The 21,060-nt window shown below is 36.1% G+C and overlaps 1 protein-coding gene across 1 annotated transcript in view; it reads left to right on the top strand.

Moving 5' to 3' along the window:
* Positions 1-352: 352 nt before the first annotated feature.
* srgap3 (SLIT-ROBO Rho GTPase activating protein 3) overlaps positions 353-21,060 on the top strand; it is an 85,456-nt gene continuing 64,748 nt past the window's right edge. The window contains exon 1 of the mRNA XM_016565568.1: positions 353-886. Within this exon, the coding sequence (XP_016421054.1) occupies positions 820-886 (67 nt within the window). The 5' untranslated portion in view covers positions 353-819. The remainder of the gene's footprint in view (positions 887-21,060) is intronic.

Genomic DNA, 21,060 nt, shown 5'->3' with positions numbered 1-21,060 from the left:
CAGTGATGCAATTATTGCCTATACTAAAAGGTAATAGTATCAAGTGTTGGTCTGGGTCCTCACTGCCTTATGTAATCTATTGTGTATAACTTCCTATTTTAGTTAATAGCTATGAGAAATGGGACACAAAACAAACACATTGATACCTCTAAGGAAAATGATACCTTAAACTAAACACATTGGCTTTAGAGAATGGAAGTGTAAACGAAACGCCCTGTGTGAGGGAGTGTGTGTTTGTGTGTGTGCCCTGGGAGGGGTGCATATGGAACTGATTGGATTGGTTGGGGGACTGAATTCGACAATAGGAGGAGTCTCATACGACGCTCGTGCGCTATTCTGTTCTTTGCTTTGCCGCTGAGATTGTAATGCAACGGAGCCCAATCGAGCTCAGATTATGCCATCTCAACTCTTCCTTCCAGAGCATGCGGACCTGAGGACCACATAAACGGCATGGGCACAGACGCAACGCCGCATCACTCACACCGAAACCTCTTGTAGGCAGGAATTGTATTTTCTTCAGTCACTTCAGATGGCAGATCTTGAACAAGAAGGAGCAGCTTCTCCCCGAGCCCAGCAGCTCTTCTGAACGCGAGGGATCGGATCTGAGAAAGCGCAGGTGTGCCCGGGGTGCTTACAGATGCCCTTGTGCTTCTTTCTAAAGGGGATAGTATCAGGATTACCAGCAGATGTAAACTGAAGGACACTTCTGATAGGTACTGGCGAGGAAGAAGGGGGGAAAAAGCTGCAAACTGTGAGAATCGGGAGCTTGCGCGCAAGGCTCAACATATCACTGGATTCTACATTTATACCTCAAGAAAAATGTCATCTCAGACGAAGATTAAGAAGGACAAGGAGATCATAGCGGAGTATGAAACGCAAGTGAAAGGTATGCATGCTTGCCTGTTACGAATCGATCCGAGGAGTTTAGATGAACATCATTTCACTTGGCCTGCAGCGAGATACTTGGATGTTTGATCCGATTCATAACCTGCTTCTCTAAATAAACAAAGATGACTTGTTTAAGCCGTAATAACGTTTATTCTTTAAAATTTGCAGCTATTTTTATGCTCCTGGCACTCATTCATTTAACTAGTGAGTATATATTAAACCAGTAGGCTACTTAGGGTATTCATTAGATGCTAGTAGCCACACTCTGTTAGGTTAATTAGTACTTTTTCATTACTAGTAGTATTCTTTAGCTACTAGCCGTCACTATCCCAACAGTGACATGTTACTAGTCCATTACTGGTAACATATTTTTGCATCTTTGGCTCTGACATCAACTATTCACTTCCATCTAATACTGTATGTTTTTCCAGTTGTTGTCAGTCGTGCTAGTAACTATTTTATATTTTACTATTTAGTATTAGTGTATTGGGTATTTCTTAATTATTACTATCCCAGTAGTTAGTAGTATTGACTTTACATTACATACTAGCACTTGTTAGACACTAATGTGAATTTCATTTATTACTAGTAACAGTTTTGATTTTACTATAAAGTAGCCATTCTGACTAGTCATTACACACTTAATGAGATGATTAGTGAGATATGAAATGTTACTAGTAGCAATTGGCATAGATACTAGTATCTCATAAACAGGACAGCAATAAAGTCCATGTAATGGTTTGGCATTTGTGCATCAAGACCTGATTGCGTCTCATTCTGGCTTCTTGCTGCCTTTTTTACCCCAATGTTTGACTTTGTGTTTGTTTGTCTGAAGTTGCATTGTGCAATAGTTGGGCGGGATGTCCTTGCTGTTTTGTAGCCATCTGTCCCTTCCTCATGTCAAAAATGTGTCCAACAATAACAACATTAGTAACTTTGATTCTGTTGACACTGGGTGTTGTGCAGCACAGGAATGGTTTGATATATTCAAATGTGTTTTATTGCAATGACTCGTGCGCCGTTGCACATAAATTCCTGCTATTAATGGTCTGCACATTAAGTGTTTGTGCACACATTGTGTTTTGGTGGAAACAAGAAGCTTGGGTGAGGGTTTTTGTTGCTGGGTAGAATGATGTGTTGTAGTGTCACGCTCTCTGCACAGATGGGTGGAACTTCAAGGAGACCAGCGAGCTTGGTTAATTCTTCTCCTTTGTTTACAGTGTACTAGACCTTTTTGGCAGATCTTGCATTGAGGGGAAAACAAAGATCTGTGTATGTAAAGCAGGCAAGTATTCTAGTGATCAAGTGAGTATGTCTAGATGGTGATCTGTTGTTGTGAACAAGATGCACAGATGTTATATATTGTTCCCCCCGTTTACAGGATACTTTCCCCCTCAATAGACTTGAATGACAGTTGGTGTTTGACTAAATGTGTCCATTCACAAAGCATTTTAACAGCTTTAGTGTCTGTAGTGTATATTTGTTGTTTGTCAGACTGAGCTTGTCTGTCAAGGTTTAGAAACTAACTAGGTTTAGTCTGAAAGGGCGTTGCAGAAGCAGTTAATTGATTGGCTACTCTCAATAATGATGGTGAAGGTTCAAAGGACTCTGGTCATTGAAATGAAAGGCTGGATTATTTGTAAACCCAATAGAAAGGGTGAATAATAACTGAGAATAGTCATTAATTATTAACTGTTAATAGTACAAACACTTAACTAGTTGCATCCATTTAAAATGAGTTTGCTTATGCAGCAGAGCAGGGTTTGGTAATTTCTCCCAGTTAGCATTTATTAATGCTATAAATGCACTTATTAATATTCAACATTTAAAACTGGCTGTCCTGAATTTCAGGGATTAAGTGTAATGTGATGCACACTGAATCTGCGGTGGGATTTACAAAGTCTGTTCCTCTACTCGAGGAACCCTTCACATTAAACGTCTCTGATGTGATTCTCGCTTGAGTAGCTTTTGTTAAAAGAGAGTCTTGCCCCTCAGTGTTTTGAGAAGACCACATGGCTCTCAAGCATAGAGGGGCCCGTCCTATACTTTGGATTTACATAACTGTTGTGATCTGTAACACTGCCACTCTCTTCAACAAATGCTATTAACATTAAAATGTGGACCAGGCCTTCCCCCATCTGTAATGAAATGGTACCAAAGAATTTAGAAAATGTCAGAATATGTATAAATCCAGCTGGACTTGCTAAGATTAGTTGTAGTAATATATTTTAATTTAATAGTAATGATGATGATAATAATAATAATGATAATGATATTATTATTAAAGGTATTATTATTATTATTATTATTAATATTATTTTCCATGATGCTCCATTTTATAGATTATGTTTACATATTATTATGAAGTATTTCATTTTGTTCAATGTATTGGTTTGGTACTGTATTTGGTGTTGGTAACACATGTAGTTTGGTGATCTTTAAATTCAGAAGGTCACAGACCATAGTCAGTCTTTGTCAAATCCAGATCTGGTGGTTACACAAGGGAGATGTAGTCTGGAATAGTAATGAGCTTTATCTTCAATCATTAGCCTTTTGAGCAGCAAGCTACGAATGACACAGAGTGGTTTGCTAATGCCAGATGGACTTCCATGACACAGACCCATGTTAGCTAGTGGTGACCCTTTGATTTCCTTTCACCTCAGCAATTTACCATAGCAGATGGAATGGTTACAAACAACAGCAATATAATCTTGATGTGGTCAAAATCATCTAGCTCATGTTATATTGATGCATTTGTTTGTAACAATCACTAAAGTGTTTGGTGCAAATGACTCTCAGATATAAATTTCCATATATCAACTTTAAAATCACTAATTTTCATAAAACTAAATGTGAAACAAAAGTGACATATTTAGATTGTGCAATTTGTCAACAGCTCTGGAGCCATTAACACAAACTGCTCTACTGTCTGGCACCTCTCCATTGATGTAAACCCTAGAGAATGGTAGTGAAGTAAAAGATGTTAAGTGGAGATTCAGAGACGTGAGCCGATGAAGGGCCGCATATGTAATCATCACAGAACATTTCACCTACATAATGTACGAAAAGGAGGTTGGAAACAGCTAATTGAAGTCACAATGAATTATGTAAGAATGAAGATTGAAGAGATGAAGAGTAAAGCAAAATCAAGTACAAAAAGAGAATGAGTAAAGAAGAAAGAGGCGGAGTTGAGAGATGAGTAGTTTAAGCGTTGTTGGTGAATCTTTTGAAAGATTACTACATTACTCCAGTCTTCAGTCTCACATGATCCTTCAGAAATCATTCTAGTAATAATTAAGCACCAAATCAGCATATTAGAATGATTGCATATTAGTAATGGATGTTGAAAATGCAGCTTTGCCATCACAGGAATAAATTGCATTTAAAAAAATATTCAAAATAGTTATTTTAAATTGTATAATTTTCCAATTTTGATTATTGAATTTTATTAAACCAGATTAGTGAATACTGAAATTTATCACATGAGAGTGAGTAAATTATAACAGAATTTTCCTTTTTTGCAACCTTTTAAGGGAAACGTATATAACCCCAGGGGCCACAAATACTAATGACTCACTTTAGTTTTTTTTCATGATGTCATATTGGTAATGATATTCAGTTCAATTATAGTCTTCATCAGTGCATACAGTCAAATCACCATGTGAATAACAGAGCAGTAATCACCAAATCATCCTGATAACTTCCGTCTCTAGCGTATGAATCCAGGCAGGTAGCAATAACTCACAGTGTGACAGAAGTGATTTAAAAATGCATTTCATTACGAGCTTTCTGATACGGCCCTAAAGAGACCCATCCATCGCAAACCAATCACTGCGCAAAAAACTAGCATAATATGCATGCTGGTGAAATACCCTGTTAAGATGATAAACAATCCTTATACGAGCAGCTGAGAGTAAATTAGCATAAAACCGCCCACTCCCTGCTCATGCATGCTTTCCACGTGGAACCTTGCTTAATTAAACAGAAGCATTGCTCCTCTGACACATGCACATGCAAATTGCATAATTAATGTTTTGAAATTCGCAGGAGCCTTTCAAGCTGTCAAGATGAGTACAGAAGAGGGTCAAATGCAAATACACTAAATATTCTATTTACATCAGTGAAACACACAAAGAGATAATAGGACAGAATGTCTGAGATTCTAGGCTGTTCTTGGAAAGTGGATGGTGATTTGTAATTCTAAGCCCCAAAATGGACAAAAAGCAGTGAAAAAACATCAGGAAAATAGTCAATAGGAGTCACACACTGTAATTCAAGTCTTCCGAAGCCATATAAGAGATTTCTGTGTTTGGTGAAAATCTTTCATCCTAAAATCACATTTGTGTTTGCAGACATTGGTGTCTTGAGATGCTTCACGCCAGATTCAACATCTGTGAATTTAAATGCTATTGGTTCTCATGTGTCTGGTGACCACAAAGAACCAATATGCACAAGCTCCTTTTGGAAGTTAACAGTCCCTGGTTACTGTCTATTTTGTTGTAAGGAAAAAGAGCAGCTTGGAAATTTTGCTAAATGCTTACGTTTCTATAAAATACATAGAAAAGAAAATCATACTGATTTGGAATGACATGGGGGTGAGTTTCCATTTTTGACTATTTTGCTCCTTTAAAATCTCTTAGAAGATTTACTTTGGGTGATTTATAAACCAGAAATATAACATTAGTAATAAGTGTTTGAACATTTTATAATAATTGTAAATATACAGTAGTATATTGCAGATTTTTCATGTTTTAACGCAGCACAATTTTTAGTCATGCTGGAGCCAGTTATTATTATTATTAATTTTTTTACCCTCAAGTTTATTAACCGGTAAAGACACTTTTTTTTAACCTTGTTGGATAGTCTAGCAAGACACAAAACTATATTATGGAATTTAATTATGTAAGAAAATTATATTCTGAAATGTGATATAGCTAGTTTCTTGTGTATGCGGAAAATTCTTTACAACAAGTTCTACCAGTTTTTTGTTTAATGTTTAGTTCTTTGTCTGAGGTTTTCTCAGACTTCTTTTTGTTCTAGACCAGTGGTTCTCAACCCGCGGCCCGTCACGAATTCAAATGCGGCCCACCATGCTGAACACAATTTTAAATACATGAAATGTAGAACATATAAAAAAGTGCTCGTGGCTCGTCTGCCAGTGGGTGCCCCCCACGCATAAAAGTGAAACTCCGCCTATGATTGCGCTGTTACTCCTTCGAGCCGAATTTCACAAAATTGGGTGTTATTTATTGGGAGTAGAATTATTTATTTATTTCAATGAATGTAATCGATTAAATATCATAATATTTAGGCTATAATATTATAAATCAGGTTGGTTTGTATTGCTGACGTAATATGTAAATGATATGCGTGCGGCCCGCGAGACTTGCACTTGGACCATAGTGCGGCCCGGTGGAAAAAAAGGTTGAGAACCACTGTTCTAGACATTCAAAACATTTCAGTTGGAAAGCAAATGAGGTATGCACTCAAAAAAACAAACAATTTTATCTTCACTTAAGTTACTCGCTTGTTACCCTCTTTACTAAGGAAACAAAATGAAAGATTCATCCGCCAACTTTCTCATGTTTTATTTTCTCAGGTGTTAGATTCTTTCTGAAGTTAAAAATGCATGTCACTGACCGTTTGCTCTTATTGAAGCCATGTATAATTGGTTATGGCAGGACGCTAAAACAATGTGAGATATGATACAGTAGTCAAAGATTGATCGATAGTTGGTCTAAATGTGTATGACTGTGGCGACAATGCTTTAAAGGGGATTGTTAAATGCTTCGGAAATACAAGAAAAGCTTTACATAAACTAGTAGACCTAGTCTTGTTATTGTAACACAACTGGGAAACATCTGTGCCTGAGTGTCTTTTTTCTTTCCCTTTTGTTTTAACTTCTTTTCATCATATGTGGCTTGTAAATTGGTATACCTGCTCTAGAGATTAGTTGTAGACCACATTTGACCATACATCACGCAGCAGGAATGTAAATGACAGGTTAATGTGGTCCAGGCTGAGTGGCCGGCAGTGATTCATGGTCCTACCACACACAAACACACTCACAGACGAACACACCACTCAATAGTTTGTGCAGGGCTGCTTAGTGCCGTACAGTTATGTGATTCTGTGATTCATAGAATGCCCTTCCCATTCACTCTCAATGCAAGCAGACAGTCACTATTGCCATAGCAACTAATATTCAATCAAAGCCTTGTGCAAGGACGTCCACTGGACAAAAACAACACTAACCCATATTCAGTCCCATATTCAGTCCCATATATATATATATATATATATATATTCATTTTTGTAACCTAATTTAATTTCATATTATAGTCTGAGTCATATTAATTATATTATTTAATATGATCATATTTCCTATCTATTTTCAAATGATTAAAATGATTTTTTATATTTAATAATAATAAATACTATACAAAAATAAAAATAATAATAGTATAATAAAATAAATCAATAAATGTTACCAACCAGAATTTTTTTTAGGTTACCTTTCAAAAATATGTTCTTTTGCAGTTTAATTGTTTTCTTATTGTATAAGGGTAGTTGACATAAAATACTTTAGCAAAGTTGACATGTCCTGCAATGTGTCATGCTGTACTCTAACTAAAACCATTTGTCTTTTATAATTATTATTCATCACAGCTTCTATCACCTTTGAATTGAGGGACTTTGGTATATTTGTACTTAAAAATTCATTTGTCACACTGCAGGACCAATTAAAATGACCTAGCGAAGACAAAAAAGGTGATAAATATGTTGAAAAGGGAAATGGCAACAATTATGTGGACCTAATGTATACATTTTGCAAATTATATCCCAACATCTTGATATGGATTAAAAATGGAGATGGACACATTATGGATCAACTACTCACAGATGTATTTATTTTTTTTAGAAATTGTCTGATACCCTTGATTTATGATCAACTGGTTGCTTATTAATAAATACTTTTAAGACCCAGCGGATGAGCGCTGGGTTAAGGGCCCCAGAAGGGCCAGGGGGCTGTGCACCTCACCTCCGTCCAAACTGTTCAGCTGCCACACAGCTTTATTTGCATTTAAACAGAGAGGCTCCAAGTGGAGAAATAGCTGGAGCTGTAGAATTAGACTTTTTAGTCTTTCCCCTCACGCAGAGGAGCGAGGGATGGGGAGGGTGGATGAGGACTGTTTCCTGCTTGTCCTCTCTCCTTTTCAGTCTTGTCATAATCAGAGTCTCTGTACAGGGAGTGTGTTATGTAATGGGTCAGGGTTTGGCATTGAGGGTCTGCCAGCTTCCCATTGCCTCTTTCAGAAGCGGGGCAGGACAGTCCAAGTGCCTCATGTTACACCCCAACACACGATGTTATTAGTAGTGGCTTTATTTTGCATATGTCTTAGTCACTGCATCCATAATCGAATACTGTACAATAGGTACTACATTTGGTTTGAAACATGCTTAGCGACCATTAAAAAGTATTATAGTATGTGTAGTATAAATGACATTGTAGCAAAGTTCGTAGTCACGGGAAGAAGGAGGCGGGAACCGGCGGACATTTAAATAAACTTTAATAAAATAAACAAACACAAAATAGCGCGACAGCCCCTCGCGGACGACTGCCGCGCACAAACAAAACAAAAACACAAAATAAACTCCAGGCCTGGTCCTCTCTCGTCTTTCACTGTCGTCCCTCCTCCTTTTTATCCTTCCGGAGCTCCTCCGTGAGACTCGAGACCGGTGAGTGGCGCAGGTGTCGCGCATTAGCAATTACTCCACCGGCTTCGCTCCGTTCCCACGGCTCTCGGCCCCGCCCCTCTCGTCACAGACATTCAGACGGATGTTGTCATTTTCATGTGACCTATGCCATCAGTTGCATCACTTTACTGTCATTCACAAATCTTCTCCTGTGGCCACATGTTTTATGAATAATATGAATTAAAAATTTAAGGGGGTCTGAATACTTTCCGTACCCACTGTACGTGGCTTATATATTTTTATTTTTTTGACTACTGTATAGTATGAAAGTAGGCATATTTTGGACACAGGGTGCGATTTTAAATATGAATGGCAAACATTGTACATGGAGATACACTGTAGTTTTGTGTATTAAGAGTTTGGACTATTGACATAAAGTCTAGTGTATGTTTTTACTTATACTGTACGTGAAAAGCAATTGTTTGCTTTTGCTTTTGTGCTTTTTAGGGTTTTTCTAAAATAGTTGATAGATACTACAATAATAGATCTGTTGCGGAGGGAAAAACATTCAAAAGGCAGTTCAAATAACTGCAACAGCAATGTCTTTTCACAACCAGGCTGAAGAACACTGATGAAAATAAAGGACATTTTTGTAGACTTTGCCATCAAAAGTACCAATTTTAAAAATGCAACTTAGAAAACAGAGTATGCAATTATGCAATTCTGGTTGTGGAAATTTAGTTTGTTTGCTAGTGCTAACACATCAGTATCTTTCATTTGCATATTGTGTTAACCTTGCAAACACTCCAACTCCAAAAAGTTGCATAAAGCAATCCAAAATGAAACTGCAAATTTTCAGATAGTTCTTGCCATTTTTGTATTCAGTATGCATCAGATGGTTGGGAACAGACTGTGGGTGTGCTGTCTGAGTCTGAGTCTGAGTCTGGCATTGCCATATTCAGGCCTTCTTTTCATAATTGCATTGATAAAGCTCACGCCTCATGACAAGAAACTCACAAGTTTGTTTTTTTTCCATTTAATTTCTTCAGTACTCCTTTAAATCACTGATTGTGGTAATATGCGTTGGTCATGTGATCTGAGCTTTGTTTTTAGGTCTTGAATTTGGTTTCTCCTCCTTCTCCTTGAGTTTCCTCCTCTGTGATCTGGGTTAAGGGGAGAGCAGGTGGTTTGTGTTTTTGGCAGGGGTCCTTGGCGCCAGGCATTGTTTTAAAACCTCAGCAATGGCTGGGGCTCAGGATCTCCTTTATATCACTCTGTTCTCTGGAAAGATATGGTTCCAAGTGATCATTGATAAGCTCTACACAGCCTGAAGGTAGCTATAATGGAACTCAGATGCCAAATCTGTAAATTGTGTTAGTTTATAAGCTGACTAGATAGGACTGGATAAATAAGCGTAGTTGTCAGTTGTGTCATTTGAGTTTGCCTATTAATAAACTAGCCTAGCTTGCTTCAAAGGTTTTTCTTGTTATGGTAACTGCTAAGTGATGATGTGTTTAAACTCCTTTAAAGCTTTGGTTTTGGTTTCCTTTGTCAAAAAAAAAAAAGGTTTGTTAATGGCAGACTGACCTTCTTTCGGACTCTTTACCATCACTTAGGGCTGCACAATTAATCGAATTTCTAATTGCTATTACAATTATGGATGCCACAATTACGTAATCGTTCAAAGCGGCAATTAATCGTTCAAAGTCCACTTATGTTATTCTGCACGCTTAAGATGCGTTTTAGAGTGTTTTCAGCTTGTTTATTTTCATATAAAAATACGGCATGCAGTTGCATAAAACAATGGTATAAACATCATTCAATGTAAATTGTGATAATCATAATTAATAATCGCAATTACAATTTCAAGGGAATAATCGACAATTATGATTTTTGTCATAATTGTGCAGCCCTACCATCACTATTTAGACACCTACTGGCTCTATTGACACTATTGACTTACTGCAGTCTGAAAGATCTTCAGAAAGAAGAAAGTCAAATGCAGGCATGGTTTGATATCAACTGGAAGCTATAGATGGCCTTGAAGAAGACAGTTACAATAACAGAAAACTGAATAGTTTACCCCAAAAATCTAAATGTACTGATTTCCATTTCCGGAGGAAACTAAATGAGGATATTTAGAAGAATGTCCAGGCTGAGTTTTTGTTGAAGAGAATGGCAGAAATTGAATATACAGAAATTGAATAAAGTTATCAAACATTAAATTCTAAATGAAATATAGATACAAAAGTAACTCCTTAAAGTTACAAAAGTTTTTGATTTCCTCTTTTTTTCTGTTGTTCTTTGATTAACAGACATAGCACGGATGTGAAACGCATCATATTTTCTCACAACTCTTTACCTTTTCTGACCTACTTCAGGTCTTAAAGTCTCTACTAATGAGCTGACGAGTTGAATCGGGTGTGTTAGATGAGGGAGACAGTGCTGGGCTGCTCCAGGACAGTTTTGAAAACCACTGCATTTCAGAGACATGTTCTTAAATGTGACTCATATATAACAAATACCTACATGCATGCTCCGTTTAAGGCAGCTTTAATCGCCTTTTTGGTAACTTCGTGACTTAAATAAAAAAACAAAAAAAACAAACGACATTTAAAAACGACATTGCATGCTTGTAGTTTCATTTGCGCTTTAGTATAAAATTATATACAGTGCGCGCCACTGCATTTGTGCGTGCAATTTAGGAACGCGTGCTACGAGCTCAATGAATTTGCAGTTAATTTAGTTTGGGTCATATCTTCTTTTACCTTGGCTAATTTTTCTCATGATTTAAGGATAAGGGCATGTTATAAGGGCAACCAGATCATTTTTGCATCTGCATCATTTGATTTGATATGTATTATTTGAATATTTTAAAAGTAATACAACATATACACACACACACACACACAGTGCAGAGAGATTTTGAGGGGCAGGGGCTTAAGTGGAAAAAAGGGCATTAGAATTTTTTTTTTCTAATCAAAATGTTAAATATATTAGGGGTGTGCGACATTGACAAAAATATATCTCAATATTTTCTGGGATTTTATTGATGACAATAATTAGATGATATTTTGCTTCTGCCTGATGCGCATGTGCCGATCAATGTGTGCTACACTGCTGTGCCGCGCCTGCACGGAGGGGCATCGGAACTCGACAGTCTCAACATTTCCCGACCCGACCTGATATTTAGATTTTTTATTAGTTTGACAGGGAAAGCTGTGCGCACATATAGCTATACATATATTAATTTATCAAAAAAAAAAAGACACTTCACACACATATACACACACACACACACACACATATATATATATATAATATCTATGCACAATTATGTTTTAATTTTTTATTTAACTTTAAATTTATTTGCTCATGTTTATGTATATCTATATGTATATGTATATCATGTATCTTTTCTCATCGCATTTTCTCTTTTGTTTTTCGTGGCATGGTTATTTGGCATCTCTGAATTATAGTTATTATAGTTAACTAAAAAAAAAAAATCCTAACAATAAAACCATTAAACAATTATTTCAGCTAATTTCCATTTGAAACTAAAAATAAAAAAGTAAAACCTATATAGTCACATATATTTAAAAAAATTACAAATGATAAAAACAACAAAATTATTATAACTACAACTGAAATTCAAATGAAAACGGAAAATCTTAAAATAAAAACTGGTTCAAAGTAATAAAAACTATAATAGCATCTCAATAATGCTAAAAAACACTGCTCTGAATAACACTGTTAACAAATAGGAATGTGTTGAATGTGTTGAATTGTATTGTCGTGTGTGAGTAATTCAGTATTTACTAGAGGTCGACCGATGTATCGGTTTTGCCGATTAATCGGCATAGTTTTTGTTCAGTATCCATTTTAAAAACTATCGGTTAATTAATCGGTATCGGCCAGTGTGGTCCAACCTAGCTATCGGTATCGGCAAAATCCACTATCGGTCGACCTCTAGTATTTACAACCTTGTTTTACTGTTCTCATGCTACAAAATCATTTATTAGAGGAAGCGCCATATACCTGGTTATTAAAGTTTACCTGAATAATAAAATTCTCGATTTTGTTGCATTATAGCCAGCATAAAAAGATCCAGATTTGTGTGGACGGCCAGTGTTGTTCATATTCTTTGTCTTTACCCAGATGCTCTTAACCAGCAACTGACATAATTGCAAATGAGCACTGCAGTTTTGACATTTTATATAGCCGGAGGAAAAAAGGCAAAAAATTGGTGCCACATAAGAGGTAGCCAGGAACAAAAGAGGTCAGATGATTGTCTTGTCATGTTGCCTTGTGTAAATGTGCACATGTCAACATCTTGGTGCCCTCCATCTCTCTTCAGACCTTTTCCCGGGAGAATACTCCGTGTGTTGCCGTGGAGACAGTATACAGTCATTTTTCTCTGTGAGTGGGACTGGCATGGAGACAGCTGTGATTGAAGGCCCACACTAATTGTTACCATTGTTGTGGTTCACGTGCTGAATGCTTAAGTCTGTGTGTGACTTTACCATATGACCACACACTATTTAAGGATTATATAAACCCAATTAAAAACATCGCAAGGAATTTATGAAAAATGAAACTGGAAAATATTCATTAATATACTCACACACAAAACAAAGCACTAAAGCTTTAATAAGAGTATAGGTTACTTTTTAAAAGCAACCTATTTTTCTTCTCTTGAAATCAAACAATTCTGACTTCATGATGCATTGCTGCATTAACAAGAAAATAATAATAACATAAACGAAGTTCCAAGTGCCCAACCAAAGGGAACGCTAATCACTATAATGGTTAAAAAAAAAACACAAATTTTAGGAAAATCGATTACAGTTACTTTTATTTTGTAATTAAATTACGTAATTCCATTACATGTAACTAGTTACTTCCCAATGTAATTGGTTCCTTTGTGGCTACTTGAATATTTTAAGTAAGTATCACTCAAAACAGTAAGTAAATTGTTTTATTTGCCTTGAAAGTTGATGGAACTTAATAAAACCTAGTAAGTATAACAACTAAGTAAAGATAACTAATTAAATCTAAGTAAGGTAAACTATTGGATTTTACAGTGCAGCTCTAAAAGGGACATGTCTCAAGTTCTCTAAAGAAGCCAGATCTTATAACATAGACACAGGATGCTGATGGTAATACTTCAACTAGTGAGGAGAAATTAATGCGTTAAATAGATCATGGGAAGCTGGTGTGTTTGTGTGAGTGTGTGTGTTTCTGTGTATTCATGTATTTATATGCGTTTTAGATTTGTCTGCTTGGACAAAAGGACAGAATTACATTATCCACTTCCTGGACAGCGATATTGCTGCAATATTGTCTCATGTATCCAATTTCAATTAATTGATGTCCCAGGCTCTCTGCATCAGCCGTGGAGTGCAGATGTTAAATGGACTTTCCGTGTGGAGTTAGGAAGACATTTGCACACGCTCATGTTCTGAATATGTTAGGAAATCTAAAGATTGTGCGAGACTATTGGCTTTGATCAGTAATTATAATATTGAGTGTGTATGGTGCGTATGTTTGTTTATCTTTTGCTGCTGATGATGTTGCAATTTTGAAATAACTTCTGACATTTTATTAACATTTTATTTATTAACATCTATAAATTTCATATTGCTGTTAAATATAATATTTTTGTTTTTCATACTGCAAAAGGAATTATGTTTTCATGTTGTGATGCCTAATTTGACCAGTATCAACTGATTTTATTATTATGTATTTTTTTATTATTATTTACTTTTTAATTTATTTAGGCAAAATAGTATATAATTGTATTATAAGCCATTTATCTGTTATGAAAATTATTATTGGTTTATTGATATCAGTCAATATTTTAATGTCGGTACACCCTTAATTATCAATAATCTATTCAGTGTTTTCTAGATACATACCATTCAAATGTTTGGTGTCATTAAGAATATATTTAATTTTTTATTAAATTGATCAAAAGTGACAGTAAAGACATACATTACAAAAGATTTATAATTCAAATTGATGCTGTTCTTTTGAACTTTCTATTCATCAAAGAAATAAATGATCATGTTTTCCATAAAAATACTAAGCAGCACAACTGCTTTCAACATTGATAATAAGAAGAAATGTTTCTTGATCACCAGATCAGATTTCTGAAAGATCATGTAACACTGAAGTCTGATGACTGCTGAAAATTCAGCTTTGTATTTACAGGAATAAATTACATTTTAAAATATATTCAAATAGAAAACAGTTCATTTATTCAATTCAGTTGAATTGAATAATTGAATTTAGTTCAATTATTTCACAATATTATAGTTTGTACTGTATTTTTTAATCAAATAAATGCATCTTTAGTGAGCATAAGAGACTTCTTTTAAAAACATTTTAGGTCTTAAGGCCCGTTCACACCAAGGACGATAACTATAAAGATAACGATAAAGATATAGTTCTAAAAATCGTTCTCAATATTAAAGAATAGCAGGGTCCACACCACAACTATAACGATAAAGACAAAGAGAAACAATATCGTTGGAATCACTTTCAAAACGATTTTTCTCTAGCTGATGAACGATAATAAATTGACAGCCAATCAGAATCCATCCTGCTGTAACGAGCTCGAGAATTTAAAGCGGCAGACGAGCATGCGCTTAAAAATAAACAAACGATATCGTTCGTGGTGTGGACACTAATATCGTTATCTTTATAGTTATGTTTATAGTTATCGTTCTTGGTGTGAACAGGGCTTTACTGGCCCCAAACTATTGAATGGTACTGTAGATGCTCTGATTGAATTAACTTAAATGATTTTAGCAAATGGCTGCAATATAACAAAGAGTGAAAAATTTAAGGGGGTCTGAATACTTTCCGTACCCACTGTATATATATAAAAACATATTTGCTTTCATATTAGCTTTTCTGCATTGTGGTTGTGTTTCTGATTCTCTACTCCATGATAGCAGGATAGCTATGATCTAGCTATCTGCCCTCATATAACCACCCATCAAATGTTGTTGCTCTGAAGAATGATGCCACATAAATGATCTGAGGCATTATGGGGCAAATGGCATTATATAAATGCCATCACGGCAGCCGAATATAATGTATATTAGTCCATTATAAACATATAAACATAAATCTGTGGCCTTTTAAAGTGACTCTTTAAGAGTTCTGTTCGGCTGATGATGGACTGCAAAGTCCTACAGTTAGGAAGATGGTTTATAGCTCAAATGCCACCTATAGATCTGTTCTCTAGAGTGCTGTACCTTTTCCACACGAAAGATCCATATCTTGCACCATATGTCTGTTCTCACCTTTTCTTGTATTGGGTTAATAAGTTAACTAATGGGCTCTTAAGGTCAGGTTTGCTGTCATTAATGAATGGGCCTTAATGGAACCAATGGGCGGTTTTATCAGATTCAGTTTGAAGTTAATTGCCTGTGGTGTGTGTTATGTAACCTTCGGTGTGAATTCTGCAAAATTGCTGCAGTGGACTTGCTTTACAGATGGCTGGAGAAAAGGGGTGCTGAGAGGTGGAGTGAGAGAGAGAAAGAGAGTGAACGGTGAAGTGAAAGAGAACACCATCAAAGATTTAAATATTGTTTGAAAATGACCCCTGCTTAACTTGTGCCCGCTCATGCATCCTGTGGTTGGGCTCCTATTGTTAAGCAGTGAGCAGTGATTGGGAAAGTTGCTGATTCAGCTACTGTTTGCTACAAGCTGTCTGTATAATGCATTGGTGGAGAAATGCTGAATAATGTGGGTTACAGTTTTTCCAAGGTGTCTTTGGTTAAATGAATTATTTAAAGGGGTTGTGCCCTCGGTTATGAGTCAAATGATCTTGAAATTTATTAACCACAGAAGACTTTATAACATTTAAGAAAAAAATGTTATAAAGTGTCTGTGACATACTATGGTAATGCTATGCTATGATACTCAAGATTGGGAGGACTAAATGTAAAAATTGAAGAGTCTGGCAGTGAAAATTAGACATGAACATTAAGTTTAGATGCATAGTAACCCATTTTACTTTAAAAATGTGACATATTTCCTAGTGAAACAAGATATTCATTGAGAAAAAATGTAGGTTGGGGCTTGATTTTATCCATTGGGAATTGATTGGATGGTGAACACTTCCTAAATGTATGTTTGTTAGCATTATCTACCTAATAGCCTAATACCTATAGGCTGGTGGAATGATCTTCCCACCCATATCCGGAATGCTGAATCCCTGACAATTTTCAAGCGACAGCTGAAAACTCATCTCTTTAAACGCTACTTGACTTCATCTTAAAAAATTTTTTTTTATTTCTCTTTATTTATTCCTTGCCTTTTCTAGCTTGTACTTATTTGAACAATGCCTAAAACTTGGTATTTCAAGCACTTCCTGTGTCTGTTTGCCTCTTTAAGAAGAATCGCTTTATGTATTGCCCAGTTGTAAGTCGCTTTGGATAAAAGCGTCTGCAAAATGACTAAATGTAAATGTAAATAGCCTGGACGGTCTAAGTGATGTCAGCGGAAAAGGAAAATTGTTTCAAAATAAGAGCAAATTATTCAGTTTTGTTTAAAGATTACAAAGACAAATGGAAGGAAAATGAAAACGGATCCATGCCTTAAAGAAAGCAAGACATGTTTAATGTAACATAAAACTTGTGGACGTCCACACACTCTGTCATTTTTTTGTGTCCACACGGACAGTGTGCGTACAACAGTGCTTGCGCAAAGTAAATGTTGAGAGAGAAGATTGTACAGTGCATGTGTCGTTCACCGCGCTCATCTGCTGTTGAGTATACTTTGAAAGCTGTGCGGACAGTAGAAGAGAAAGAAGATATTTTGAAGAATGTTGGTAACCAAACAGTTGCTGGTATCCATTGACTATCATAGTATGGAGAAAAAATCAAGAGATCAATGGATGAGTAGCACCCACGATAAAAAAATAGAAACTCTTTAATCGAATCTAATAATACACAAATCCACTAGTGAAATGGTTTGGAGACAGTGAGGGTTAGAAGGCGGCAGAGACTCAAAGATGGGCTTGTCTGGGAATATAAATGCATTATGCGAAGACCAGAGAACGGAGAGCTTTCAGTGTCATAAAAAGTCCACGTCACTGGGGTATTGTGTTGCAGTAAAACTCTAAGTGCTTAATACTTGGTGGAACCATTTGGTATTGATTTATTTAGCTTGAAGAGGGCCTGAGTCTCCAATTCACCAATGTAAAGAAGTGAACTGAATGAACTCTTGTGCAAATGGTGCGTGGAAGAATTTAGCTTGTTACTTGTTGAAACTGAGAGGGTTTTGTCAGATAATGCTGTGTTTTGAAAAAAAGTTTCTCATTGTATCACAAGCACAACAGAACTTGGCCTTACTTGACTGTTTTAAGATTGTGCTGCTGCTTTTCTAAGCAAGACATTAAAATGGGAAAAACATCATCAATTTGCATTCTAGAAGTCATATCTTGGGATCAGAATACAATATTATTGTAGTGGAATTGCTTGTTAAGTGGTTTGTAGGGTCTTCTGGATGGTTGCTACTGTAGAAACCGCCCAGAACACCCTAGAAACTGCATAGCAATGTTCTAAAAACACTCCAAACATCTTAGCAACTGCATAGCAATGCCATGGAAACTATCAAATTTGGAACCCTTGCATTTGCATGAGAAAGCACCACTGACATTTTCTTCAGAAACTGCAAGAATCTTGTTGCGCCATTCAGACGATTGAGGGACTAACAGTTTTATTGTTCCCAGATGGATTCTGTAGACCTTTTTAACATTTTCTGTGCTGATTTTTGGAGAAAAACTCCTGAATGGATTTCAGCGTGGTAAAATGTGTAAAAAAGAGCTGAGAATACTGCAGTCTTGATGGCAGCTGAAAGCCTGATCAAATTAGCCATGTTATTTAATAAACGAGCAGACTGAAAGACTGAATGAACAGTGAACGGTGGGTTCAAAACTACCTCAGAACAAATTACCCGCAGTTTCAAGTGGTGTACAAATTATCTTTAATTTTTCCAGACTGCTGTTTTGTTCTTATTTCGTTGAAATTAACTAGATTGCCCACTGTTCTCCAGCTGAGAAGTTAGACCAAATACTTGTGTACATAATTACATTTTTGAAATGAGACAGATAAAAAAATCTTTACCACAAATTATTTCATGCAATCAGTTAATTAATTGAGTTGATTAATCAGCCAAGTGTTTGTGCTTTTTTGCAACACTGCTGTTCAAAAGTGTGGGGTCAAGGATTTTTTTTTAAATTAATAATTTTATTCAAAAAGGATGTATTAAATTAATCAAAAGTGACAGTAAAGAAAATTCAGCTTTGCCCCCACAGAAATAAATATCATTTAAAAAATATATTAAAATAGGAAACAGCTATTTTAAACTGTAATAATATTTCGTAATATTACCATTTAACTGTATTTTTGATCAAATAAATGCAGCCTTGGTGAGCGTGACAGATTTGTACAGACCACTAAGGTTTCTGGAGACCACAATTTGAGAACCACAGCTCTAGACCAACACCTACTTTGTCTACTTTGGCAAGTCTTGTGAGATTGAATTACAAAGAACATTTCTGGAATCTCTATAACACCCTATTTCAAGTCCCCCCATATAGATAAACAAACCCAAGGCTCAGTTGGAAATGGTTTATGGGGAGGGGAAGTGAATGACGCACAGTATATAAGATAATTGATAGTATCTTGATAGATAGTATCTGTTAGAAAACCTTTAAATTAAAGGTTAAGCTTGTTGCCTGTAAAATTAGATGATCTTTTGTTTATTTTTGGCTCTTGACCCTACTTTTCATACTCTATAATAGGGATCCATCGTCTCTATTTATTCAGATGGCTTAGTCATCACAGCTTGCTAATATGAGAGACAGGCTATTTATTTTCATTGAAATCAGATGGTCTTAACTCATGTGTTTGATATTAAAGTGTAATTCAGGGGTGCGTCGACCATCGTGTGACACAATCTTTCAGCTATTTGCTGAGTCTATCCGCAGGCAGAGGTTGCGACAGAGTTCGGTCTCATCAGATGAGGGTATTCCAGAGAAATCCTCCTCTTAAGTAATTCCGGGCTTCTAAAGTAACCAGTTCACAGTGTTATACAGGGGCTGAAGGGACATCAGGCCAAAATTCACAGCATTCCTCCTCCGAGAGCAGCTATGAGTTCCAGACATCAAGTGAAGCCACAGAGTGATCGCAGCGCACTTGGAATCCTCTTTCTTGTGAATAATTCTGTGATTGCTCAGGTTTTCTGTGAGAAGCTCGCTTACAACATGACCTATTTTTCAGCTCTCGCACTGCTGCAGGTTTCTAAACCCACTCCTTTTTCGAGAGTATTTTCAAAAAAGTCCTGCCTGCCATTCATGCGAAACGGTGTCAGATGTTTCTGGGGCGTTCCTCTTGGCTCCCTTGTTTTGTCACATGAATACATGCTGTGGAAGATTCAGGTTCGGTGGTTAACCGAAGATTGTAATGCTCCACCGTGGCTCGCCATCGCAGCACAATATCACAGGATAACAGAACGCCTCCCATTTCAATACCACGACTGCAAATCTTTGCAGTTGAACGCAATGGTTAATTCTTCCCTTGTAGCTCAGAAGTGTTATTGTATATGTGAAAAAACCTGAAGAACGCTGTTATTTGACACACTTGACAACTTGACTGGGTTAGCTCTGATGTGTTGCTTCTGTCTCTGATGTGTTGCTTCAGTCAGTATCGCAGTGGATTTATTTTATTTCCAGTAAAGCTGTCTACCTTAACGTTGTGTTTGATTTCAAGCTTTCTCTGTGTCAGGCTTGATTTACTTCGTCAAGCTACTGTTTTGTTGTCTAATTGTTCTGTTAACCTAAGCGCAGGGAGTTCAAATAATGAAATATTCTCTCAAAGGAAGTCTTTGAAGCAATAGAGGCCTCTTTGAAATGACACATGAAAGAAGCTTCACACCATAAAAACTGGCTGCCCGAGGGACGCGACTTAGTGTACAACCTACATGTACTTCTCTGTTGCGTTAGTAGGCCTATAATTCTTGATGTTCTCTCTCTCAGCACTGAGGGAACAGCTCTGTTTGTGGCAGGAAACCTTTCTTTACAATTAACAGCAAGTCAATGATTTTTCTGTGAAAACTTGTTCTTAAATATTAGTTTCTCTGAATAACAAAAAGTGCTACTATATTAAGAAGGTGACTGTAATCTTTTTGTTCATTCGTATTTTAGAAACTTCTGGATTAAGGATATTGCATTGAGCAATTTAACTAACAGCTTTATAATGTTTATCTAAATAATGTGATACAAGTGTCTGATTTATTTTGCAAGGTGAAATAAGACTGCATTTTCAGCCATTGAAACATCTATCTATCTATCTATCTATCTATCTATCTGTCGATTGTTAGAACATTAGAAAGAACAATACAGTATGTATATATATATATATATATATATTTTTTTTTTTTACTTTAATAACAGAA

The sequence above is a fragment of the Sinocyclocheilus rhinocerous genome, unplaced genomic scaffold, assembly GCF_001515625.1.
Source record: "Sinocyclocheilus rhinocerous isolate Xijiao unplaced genomic scaffold, SAMN03320098_v1.1 scaffold963, whole genome shotgun sequence".
Taxonomy (NCBI): Eukaryota; Metazoa; Chordata; class Actinopteri; order Cypriniformes; family Cyprinidae; genus Sinocyclocheilus; species Sinocyclocheilus rhinocerous.
This window is presented reverse-complemented; position numbering and strand designations above follow the sequence as displayed.